We start from the raw sequence: 11,840 nt of genomic DNA on the forward strand, positions 1-11,840 counted from the left end.
TCTAAACTAAAACAGCTGTACAAAAGGAGTAGAGCCATAGCTTAACACAAATCCACCAGGGTATGTGGTAAAGGGACTCTAGGGTATGAGAAAAGTCAGTCAATATTGTGGTTTCCTGGTTTCCGCAATGAATCGCCGAAAGGACAGTGTTCTTTCATACCTTACCATTTATGGTTACAAAAGGCTTTGTAATAGGGGAACTAAGTTAGGAGTTCAGCCACAGCAAAGAAAACCCAGAGAAGTACAGGAAGGAAAAAAATAATAAAAATCCCTTTCAGCTCTGAGCTCTACTACTATCTCAAGTCTGTCATGTAACAGAAGATTTTTTTTTTTATCATCAGCAAAAGCAGCATTTCATCAAAAACTGTGAGTATATTTCTAAGCAACTGTTTCTCCTTGGGAGCATGCAATAGCTTTGGGTTCTGAAATGTACAGTGTTTTGAGAAGCAACAGGCTTTCTAAATCTGCAGCACTATGGAGGACAGCACAGATAATTTTCCTGTAGCATGTGAGCTAACTCTTTTGTAACTCGATGCAATCTGATCATTCTTCATAACTGTTAGCAAAGGTAACAGTAATATTTTCACAAATTAAGAGTATAGAGCTCATATAAGATCATACCTTTTATTCATTTTAATGGTAAATACACCTTTACTCTTAGGAGTTTCAGGGCTTTGGGTGTTGAGCCTTACTTTAGAGGTTGTGCATAGTTACCCCTAAGTAAGGCACTAAAACTCTTCCAGACTTCCCTAAAACTTACTCTTAAACTGATTTCTTCTGTGCAGCCCTGTACAGCACAGAATCAAAAACAAGCACTTCAGAAAGATTTCAAAACTGCTGAACTAAGCAAGTAACTTCTTTTTTTCCCATTTTTAATTTTTTTAAGAACGACCATATTTAAAAGCTAAAAGAATGAGTCTTAAATAGCTGCATATGTTTTTAAAGAGAAGAAAAAGCTAATTTCTTTAATTCACTCTAGTGGCACATCAGGTAAACAGTACAGCAACAAAGCAAAATGATACAGTATATTTCATAAAATAAACATAGTTGTATCATGTTAAGCAGTCAAAATATTGCTGTTTCAGGTTTCCAAGACAACTACAAGAGAATCTTCTTTTCTGTGCACTTTTCCATCGAGGTTCAGCACCACCTTTTTCTGTAACATACAGTATTTGTGGTCCCAGATATACAGAAAAATTATTAAGTAATGGTTTCTTATCAATTTACAATGAACAAAACCGTGTTCTCTGGACCCAGCACCCCTGGTACCAGTAAGAAATGCCTATAACTGCTAGAGGAGGAGACTGAGGGTGGGGAGAGGGAAAGAAAGTGACAACATAAATGCAGTTTTGACTGCAGCCTCTTGTAAGTGGTGGAGCAGCCGATGAGAAATGGATGAGTGTAGGATTGGAACAGAAAGGAAGAATCTAAACAATGTTGAAATATTCACAAAAACACAGGTAGGCAAGTGTGAGTGATCAAACTAACTCTACTCAGAGATAGTAATAAATATGTAAACACAAGCTCTGTCCCAGTAACATGATCTGTACAGAGTTCATACTTACAGATCTAAAACTTTTGCCTTCTGGTTCCCACACAATGCACTTGGCCAATAAACTGTCACCAAAAACTATGCTCCTCTTAAAACCCAACAAAGCTGGCAGTTTTTAAGTTGTCCATATAAGGTGTTTTGAGAATAAAACAAGGTGACTATTAAGTTGGCACTTGACAGGAGAAAACAAGAGGCTAATTTGTATGTAGAGGCTGTAAAGGTCAAAGAGTCCTGGCCTATTTAACAAGTCCTCATCACATTAGAGATGTGGATGACTTGCATCACTCTTCTTGGTATGATGCTGTATTAGAACTTGATGCAATACTTAAATACTCACTGGAAATTCACCTTACAGTGTGAGATACGCTAGCTTAAAAAAAAAAAAAAAAAAAAAAGACCAGCTCACTTAATATTTATTCCCAACTTAAATTCAAGAGAGGGATTTAGCAGCCTTTCTCCTGCAAGCAAGATGAATTCATCACTATTACTCCTACTTTATCCAAGTTAAGAGCATCCTATAATAGCTCAAAAGAGAGGTCCCATCCAAACTCATGGAGGTTACACCACTAGAAACTGCTCAAAGATGAGGGAGGAGGAGGAGGCAGACTTCCCGCCAAGTATCAAACATGTCTCTAATCAAAACAGGGGACTATTCCAAACCTGACCAGATGGCATCCCTAGTATTATCACCAGCAGCTGTCAATGCAGTGATTATAATTGAAATTGCACAGCTAATGTACTGTATAATTTAAGTAGATTGAAGATTAGGCAGAGGGAACATTATGAAAACATTTGCAGCTTATACATTCCTAATAAATAGGGAGACAGCCCACAGAATCTTCAGTACAAAAATACATTTAAATTTTCTATTGAAGGCCCACCTTGTACGCTTCAACATCTCCCAATTCAAATTTGCTCAGACTTCCTGGGCCAATCAAGTCTTCTGCAGTGCTTCATTTTCAAAGACTTAATGATTTTGTCAGAGGAAACACTAAATCAGCTCTTTCAACACTTGTTCTAATATACATAGACAGAGCCAGGAGCCAGAGAAAATTTTTTAATCTGAAAGAATTAACCTTTTAAGCAATGAGGAAATTCCAAATAAATACATTTTTCCATATGCATGCAGCATTGCTTTGTCTTGAGAGTTGGAAAATGAAGGATTTCCAGCAGAAGAACGTAGGAATTTTTATGTAAAAAAGAAAAAAAATCCACGTGGGTTTCCTTTGCTGTTTAGTGTTTCCTCTTTAATTTTTCTGTTCATGTTTGAAATAGCTTTACAGATTTTTTCTGATCTTCTACATTGGAAAGCAGAAAAAAAATGTACCAGGAAATTCGTATTTCAGTTAAGGGACCGCATTTACAGCTAATCTGGTTCAGCAACAGAACAATGACATCCCTCATTTACACAGCCTGAAGACCTAGCTGCTTAGTTTACATATCCATAGAAGCACTTAATGAGATATTTTTAATGAACCTTTCTTGTTAATGCACTCTGCATAATTTAAATGTCCTTATTCACTTTGGGGAAGAGCAAATATCTGAACTGGGGGAGCAGAGGCAAACAGGATCACTCAGCAGCCCATGCAGAGAGCCAGGGTCAGGCAGTCTGGCTTGTGTCAGGACAGGGAACAGCACTGCACTTAAAGCTGGGAAAACTCTTGGCCACTTGAGAAAAATTTCCAATTTACATATACGAGTTCCTTTCCTTTTGTGTCTTAAAGAGGTAGACTTGCAGTTTTAGATTATTAGAAGCATGAGCTTAGTGGTACTTCTGCTGCATGTGTGACCAACATTCAAGCAGACTGTTGGAGCAATTACATTTCTTATTAATTCTTTGGTTAATAGTCCCATGGTTCTTGTTTTCTATCGGCGGAGGGGGTCAGACAGAAATGCACACAAATCAATATGATTGGCAAAAATGTCCGCTTTATTAGAGGACAGACAGCTTATATGCTGCCTGTGACACACAGACGTGATTCTTCCCCAGGTTACATTGGATACATAAGGAAAACATACTGTGGTGTACAGTACTAACTGGATAACAGCAGGTGTCCATAAAACTTGTTTTCCTGCCAGAACAACTCCTCCTTCACCTTGGCATAAGGCCTGCAGCCATATTAGTGGCGCAGTATTTTTTTACTGTCTGCACCCAACCATGCCAAGTTGAAGGTCTCAGAAATGCAATAGAAATTGTTCACACAATTTCTGTCCACCGACAGTTTTCCATGTAACAAGGGGGTTGATTACCTTGCTGTTTCTCAGTGTAACTGGGTCAGTTCAGTAAACATAATGGCTCATCTAAAACTCAGTTCATTTAACAGTACTAGGCTACCAGAAGTTTTCCACAACTCACGGTGGCAGTATCAGTCTTTCATTTTTTCAGTTTCTCACAGAAAATTAAAGAGTAATCATTGTTACTGTATGTAAGAATTTCTTACTAACAACACGTTTTCACTCATCTATCTTTAGCTTCCCACTGTGCTATAAGGACCTGCTACCACATGGTCTTGGGGTCTGTGCTCCAGGGCCAATGATGTTCCCTTATTCCACTTTCCCCTCTGACCAAGCTGCACAATAGGTAAAGGAAAGTCAGTTTAATGTGTCTTAATGTGCCATGTTGCCCAGTATTTTAAATATTTTGGAATTCTTTGGGCTTTATAAGTGCTATTTCCAATTTTACATGAATATGCAGGTGCAGCATGAGCATGCTGGCACCATTTGATGCCACACATTCTATTTATAACACCATTGACCAAGCAAAACACAATACAGTCTTACTTAAGGGCATTAGCTCACATTCTGCATTAAACTCAAATGCCAGTAAACAGGGAAGATTCGTCTTATGGCAGTTTTCAAATTGAGATGCTTCTTACAATGCCAATGTATACAATACATAATCATCAGAAAAAAAAATGCTGTATGCAAAACTCCCAGTGGATGTTGATGTTTCATTTAAAGTGGAATTAAATATGGAACTGGACAAAATTCTGTACTCTAACAGTAACTCCTTTAGTTTCTAGGGACACCTGAGAACAGCCTTTCACTTTGATATCATGTACTACCAACTTCAAAATAAGTATTTAAAATTTGCAACTAATCCCAAGTTATGCGAAACAACCAAAGCTGTTTTACTGTCCACAGATGTCTATTTTTATTGCTAATAGCACAAACATTCAGGTGTTATAGAAGTCTAAAAACAGTAGCATGTCAATGTTCAAATACTTTTTTCCTTTGATCATTAAACAGTCAAAGTGAGGCACTTTTACCAGTGAAAACCAGAACTAACATGAAAGAAAGCAACATTCAAAATATATTTCCATTCTTTCCTTTAAGAGCTGAAACTCACAGCTTTGAGAGCTATCTCATCGTTCACCAAATTCAGCGTGGTCCCCTACCTGCATTAACAGCATAGCTCTGCCAGCCTGGGGCAGATGGAGACCACCTACTCACAGATAACCAGAAGAGCCTATTTGCTAACTTTGATTTGTACTTGTCTTACACTGTACCTAAATTTAAGTCTGAACACAGGTGGATTTAGGCAGGAACCACACCTCCTGAAGGCCAGTCAGAAAGGATAAACACAAAACACATACCTGAAACTATAATCCTGAAAATGCACTGCATGAAGCTGTGCACCATTGCCTTGCACAGGAGAACAGGACTGAAAACTTGTTCAGCATGTATGTAACATATTTTCCTTTTCTCCTTCTGCTCTTCTTTCCTCTCTTATCTCAAAAAAAGCCCACACAAATCTTGCCAGTCTTGTCCTCTGCCATAACAATGGCTTGTGCCATGTTTTCATGAAAAAACAAACCCCAAAAACCTGCAGTCACAGCTGTCAGTGAAGCAGATACTGATGATGGGTTGAGCTCACACTGAAAGTTATGGCCCATTTATATAGTAATCCTATATATCATCATGATTAAATGACACAGATTCACAGCAATTATTTTCAGATTCTCCTTATCAAAGCATTAGGAAGATCATTTAGAACACTCTTTGACAAGGGAGCGGGGGGGGGTGGCTAATGCTAGTCACTCACAAGCTCGGGTTCAGACAGCAATGCCCAAGAGTTTCCCTAGTGTTACACTAACACCAGGTTTGGAGTATACCTGAATGGGCAAGGCCAAAAAACTTGCAGAAGTCTGAACTGGAAATCTTAAATGCTAAATTTTAAATTATTTCAGTTCTCTTGAAATAAGACAATCACATTTCAGACTACTCCAGAAGAAAAGGCGCCATGTAAAAAGGATTCCATTCTGGGAAGATTTTCCCTTTATGCAGCCTTTACCAATACACAACAGAACATCTCTTACCTCAGAGAAACAGCAACATAAAATAGACTGAATTGGACTGTTAACAGAATTCTCCCCAAAAGTTATAAGGATTTCCTACCCCACCTCCTAGCCTATACACACATACACTTGTTAAAGGTCTATAGGGTAAATTAAAAAAGTGGAAAAGGAGTCTAACGAAAAACACAGTAACTTTTTTTTTATTATTTATAGTTTTGCAAAAATTAGACTGTTCCTTCATGGAATATATTGTATTTCAGAAACTCGCTACACAACCACAATAACTGTCATGCTTTCCCTCTCCTTTCTGTATTTGATTTTATACCAAAAAGAGGTTGTTCAAGTTTCACAACTCTAGATCATGTTGGGAAAGAAGTTGGTGACTGCTCAGAAGAGAGGGGAGACAAGAGCCCTGTGCCTGGGACTGGGAATGGTTGCATGCTCCATGATGATGTACTTTTTTATTGGGATCACCATCGTGCCTTTCTACACTAAGAGGTAATAACAGCCATTTTTTTATGAAATAAAGCTGTTCTTTTTCTTGTCATCATCAAATACAATTATTAAAAAAGTGATAAAAGATATGTTAGTACATTGTACAATAAATAGACCATGTACCCTCAAAGAGCTCATAAGGATTTAAGACAGAAAAAAGGAGAAAAAAAATGAGCCAAGAAGCTATTAGGCACTTAAAAGTAACCACAAGGAAGAGAAAATTATGCTCCTCAGGGCTAAACAAAACAAAATAAAAACTAAAACATTTAGTGTGAAAACACATAAAATCAAAAAACCAACCATGCTTGTGGAAGCTTGACAATGAAAAGCCAAGTCTTGCAAAATAAAAACAGTTTTAAAAAGCTTTTTCACGTGCAGGAGAGTGTTGTGTTTAATAAAACTATTAAAAGTTGAGCAACAGAAGTCAAGACAAAATTGTTTACTGGAGAATCTGTATCTTACTTCTAACTCAGCCATCATAGGAAACTAGCACAGAGTGTGCCAGAAAATGTTGCAGAATACAATGAATGCTGAAGGAGTTACTATTATCCACACTTTTATTTCATTTTGCAAATTCTGCCTCCACACAAAAAATCAATTTGCAAAAAATCAAAGTAACAAGACAAAGAGTGCACCTCACTTGTTCACATTTGAAGATTTTGATAGAGAAAGCGAGGATATCCACCTTGTTCTTCTTGCTAGAGCATCTTTAATCTCAAAACTGTTTGAAAACCGTTATGTTTAAAACAGAGTAATTCACATATATTTTATTTATTTTCCAGCCTCCAGATTACATTACAAAAGACAGATGCATGTAAAGAGATTAGTTTGTACGAACTTGAGTGAAATTATTTCTTGACTTTTTGCCACCAATGCGTACTGCTGTGAGCAAAAGTTTATTGCATTATCAATAATAGAACAGTAACTCTTGAGAAAAAGGGATATGCAACAGCAAAAATTTAACTTTATCCAGAAAAAAATCTGGCTTCTTATTCATGCAAAAGGCCTATGCAATAAAGAAAAGGGGGGAGGGGAAAAACCGTAGGAACTGATCTGAGTTCTGAGGCTTATTGAAGGAAACTAGCCAAAATAGTTCTGAGATATCGAGTGTACTGCATTCCAAGTAGTTACTACCAAACATTAAAATCCATAGCAATTTCTTTTCTTGAACAACACTTGAAGCCTGTTAAAGATGGGTAGGTCAAAATCTAACTGCAAAACACAGAATGCATAACAAACAACAGCAACAACAACAAAAATGCTTTCCTGCACTTCTTCCCTATGGCAGCCTTTCTCCAAGTGCAGCTATGGAATCAGGGTGGACACAGTTCACTGCAGCAGGATGGAGCGGTCATGAACTCCAGCCATGCCACCACACACAGATGCATCTCCACATGCAACTTTCAACAGATGCTTCTAATGAGCTTAAAAGCAATATCTTTTGTTTTGGTTTTGTAGTGTTTGGACAACAGAAACTGTGTGCAAGGTACTCAAGGCCAACATCGAGGACAAAGTTCTCTGCCCAGACAGCGAAGGCTCAGAGGATGAGGACATCTTTTCTTATCCCTGTCTACAGGTGTGGGTTAATCTGACAGCCTCGGGACAGGAGGTTATGCTGTACCAGACTGAAGATACACTGGAAAGAAATCCTAAGGTGATGGTTTTTAAACAAAGCAGCACAGTAAGAGCAGGAGTTGCTTGTCTTTTACATATTAATGTCTGGTCTTAGACTATTGCTGTGGCAGTGCCTAGAAGCTGTTAGGAATTGGGATTTGGCACTGTAATAATGAAGTGACATTCTCAAAGACTCAAGGGTTTTTTTGAGCACCCATGTTATTGGTTTCCAACAACATAACTCCAATCTGTAATGTCATTTTTAAAACATTCCAGAAATGACATAGTTTGGATTTTATTTTAAGCATTACATCAAACATTAAGTTAATGCTTGTTAAGGAATTACACCAACATGAATATATAATATTTGTGAACATTTTAAAATATTTGTCTCCAAGGTGAAGACCAGTAGGAACAATTAATTTATAAGCTGTGGTTTGCCCAGTTCCATGATGAATTATCACGAGAGACCTGAATTTAAGAACCATCCAAAATAAGATCACAAATCCCAATTTTACTTGCATTTTACGTGTATAGTATGAAGCAGGGAATAAAGAAAGCAGAGGAAACAGCAACATGATGCACATTTTAGACAGAAAGAAGAAACAAATAAGTGATTTTGGAAGATGATCACACACAAAACTCATTTGTTTTTGGTTTGGTCTCCAGCAGTTTCCTGGACTCATGGAGAGGGCAGTGGCACTGTAGGTAGCACCTGTGTAAGGCAGAGATGCTGGATATTGTGGTAGAGATCCCTTGGTCAGTAATTTTAGGGATCTCTTCCCCAGAGGACAAGTGCGTGGGTGGGATAGAAATGTGGGTGCACAATATTCATTTGGTTTTAGAGGTCTGTGAAAGATTATGGAGGGGGAAAATGAGGGGTTCCTGCCAGGGTTTCTGCTTGGGAATCAGCAGAGTGTTCAACATTTTTGGGCTTGTTCCTCCAGAACAAAAAGTGCTCCTACAGGTACCCAGTTCCAAGAAAGGTCAGGTTTAGTTCAGTTCCAAACCCATGAGTATTTCAGAGGCCTTATTCCAGATCAGCAACTGTCTTAAGGGGGAAAATTGAAATTCAGATCTTGAATGTCCAAGATTGAAGTACTTTCAGAATCCAGAATAAACATGCTCAGACTTCAAGTGCAAAGAGTTAGAGTTTCACACAATGCAAACCTAATAGCATAAAACACTTAAGCTGAATTTTTCTAATGCCTATCTTTATAGCGACTATCTCAGGGAAAGTTACATGCAATAAAGCAGCAAAGCAGAAATTATCCAGTGTAGATGGAAACAAGTCTTGTTCACTGCAAGACGAGGTGATTTACTGATTTCCTACCTAGTTGCATTACTGCAAGTTTTCAGGTCAGGAACCATCCTCCCTTCTGCCTTGGCCAGTTTCCAGTTTAATACACCTAATCATTATTAGATATCAAAAATAATATTGCAGAGAAAAAAGGTTATGAATAACAAAAAAAAAAAAATGTGTGCTTCAGAGTCTAATAGTATTTCCACTGAAGACTAAATAACTGCATTCTGTGTTACAAGAACAAGTAGGAAGCCTCTAAAAGCCATGCTTGCTGTATTTTTCTACTAGTTACAACCAAAGGCACACAGTGAAACAAGCCAGTGTGAATTTCTGCACAATTAACACTTTCCTGAGCTCGTCAGCCCTGTAAGGCCATCCATCTCTAAACAAACCTACATCCTGAGGACCTCGCTGCCACCGTCCGAGCTCGCTCGGCCCCGGCAGATGAACCTTAGGATTAAAGGGTGGGCTCAGTTCAGCGCACACTGTGTCTCACCTAAAAAATCCACTGCGCAGGCTCGAAGGGTAATGACCTTTCCCAAATCTTCGTTCGCGAAGACTGGCCATGATGATGATGATGATGGACACTTTCCTGCTGTGGCAGTGCCTAGAAGCTCTGTTAGGAATTGGAGTTTGGCACTGTAATAATGAAGTGACATTCCCAAAGACTCAAGGGTTTTTTTGAGCACTCATGTTATTGATTTCCAACAACATAACTCCAATCTGTAAATCTGCAGATTGGGGGCATAGACACACTGATGGAAACAGGGAAACATGGCAAATGGGTTATGGACATAATCAAGACAATCTTCAAGGATGCTAAACCACAGAAGATTTTGTCAGTACTAGCTTGACTTTTTTCTTCGAACTGATTTAACTACAGACTTTGTTTTACAGTATCCATTATAATGAATCACCTTAATTTCTTATTCCAGTGCTCGTACGTCCCAGACAAGTCGGAGAACTCTAAAGAAGTTAAAGCACGAATAGAAACAATTGCAAGCAATTTCAAAAAATACCACACTTTCCCATGTTACTATGATCCAGGAGGAACACAGACCAATGTTATTTTAAGCAGACTTTATCCCCCCAAAGGTCTCCTCTTTGCTTTCCTCTGGCCTACACTCATGTTTACTGGTGGATGTCTGATTATTGTTCTGGTAAAAATTAGTCAGTATGTTTCTGTTCTTTCTGCTTGGCAGTAGAAAATAAATTTCTAGCACAGATTGTTGCAAAATATTAAAATGCTTTTGTTCTGCCTGTTACTGGCATTCTGTGACTCTTAATATACCAGGTGTCCATCCAAGGGCAGGCATTTCAAAGAACTGAATGGCACCCACTATGGATGGCAATCCATTACCCAAGGAGAAAATATGATTCCCGGGAATGTCTGAAAATACCTCATAAGCACACGGACCAAGTTACTGTCTATTGTTTCCCTGGGCTTTATGAGGTACAGCTGCTTTGCAAAGCTACAATTCAAGTTTACTACTAAACTCTTGTTCCACATTTTAGATGTGGTGCTAGTTTTCTGACTGATTGAGGTTAGTATGTGCCAGATCCATATACATCATCACTGGCAAACACATCCTTTATACACTTGTACACCAACACATTAAGTACTCATGGTATATTCTTCTTGTCTGTTGAGAAAGGCAGCTTTTTTATGGTGCAAAAAGATGTTTGTTTTCATGGCTTTCTTTCTGCTTTTGGGAAAGGGGAGGGAGAAAACCACTCAAAATATACACACACAGACTGTACAAAACTTGCCCTCTAATCATCTAGCACCAGCTGTATATAAAGAAATGCATAAAGTACAGGGTACAGGAAAGAAGCTTAAACTAGAAGTTCTTGTATTTAACTCAAATTTTAGTCTTGCTTTATTTGAAACAAGTGCACCACTCAAGGAAGGTTACCTGCCTGCTATTTGCATAGATTATAAAAACTGTTAAGGAGAGGAAGCTAAGACATAAAGAATATTATTATGAAGTAGGGTCCTGGTTCTGGCCAGGACAGGGTTAATTTTTTCAGTAGCCAGGAGGAGGCATGGCTAGGACCCTGATGTTATGCTATACCACCTCATGTCATTTTCCAGGGATGGGGAAGGGCTCTCTTCTGGGTCGGCAGTGTGGGTAGAGGGAGCAGTTGGGTATTGTTGGGAGCGAGAACTCATGTAAATCATTCATTTCTTGAACACTCTTCTATTAGCATTGTTGCTGTTACTATTGCTGTGTTCATTGTCTTATTTCATTGCTGTTTCCAGTAAATTGTTCTTACATCAGCCTGTGATCTTTACCTTTTGTGCCTCCAGTTTTCCTCTCCAGCCACCCACAGGGAGGAGGGGAAATGAGCGAGTGGCACATGGTTTGGAGTGTTTTGGTGGGAACACTAAATTGGGGAATACCATTCTTAACCCACAAAAAGTAGAAAACATCTGTGATGCCTTACTAAATACAAGAAGCTAATGTAACAGACAGAAGTTTACATGCCTAGCAAAAAGATATTTCAAAAGAGGTATTTTTGTTTCCACTGCCAAGACTCCTAGGAATGCTCTGATGCACATATAGAGACATTCTCT

At 38.4% G+C, this 11,840-nt stretch overlaps 1 protein-coding gene across 2 annotated transcripts; it reads left to right on the forward strand.

The window, feature by feature from the left end:
• The first annotated feature begins 267 nt into the window (after positions 1 to 267).
• Positions 268 to 11,531, forward strand: LOC113989361 (putative calcium-activated potassium channel subunit beta). Of its 2 annotated transcripts, XM_027723859.2 has the most exons (5): positions 268 to 366; positions 6,183 to 6,348; positions 7,804 to 7,831; positions 7,922 to 7,999; positions 10,198 to 11,531. In XM_027723859.2, the coding sequence occupies exons 2-5, from the start codon at positions 6,212 to 6,214 to the stop codon at positions 10,465 to 10,467; spliced, it is 513 nt and encodes a 170-aa protein (XP_027579660.1). In that variant the 5' UTR covers positions 268 to 366; positions 6,183 to 6,211; the 3' UTR covers positions 10,468 to 11,531. The 2 variants fall into 2 exon arrangements, with proteins under 2 accessions (XP_027579660.1, XP_027579659.1); XM_027723858.2 differs by having other exon boundaries at positions 7,804 to 7,999.
• The last annotated feature ends 309 nt before the right edge of the window (positions 11,532 to 11,840 follow it).

The sequence above is a fragment of the Pipra filicauda genome, unplaced genomic scaffold (genome assembly GCF_003945595.2).
Source record: "Pipra filicauda isolate LSUMZ 115617 unplaced genomic scaffold, ASM394559v2 scaffold498_size1627759_pilon, whole genome shotgun sequence".
In the NCBI taxonomy this organism is placed as follows: Eukaryota; Metazoa; Chordata; class Aves; order Passeriformes; family Pipridae; genus Pipra; species Pipra filicauda.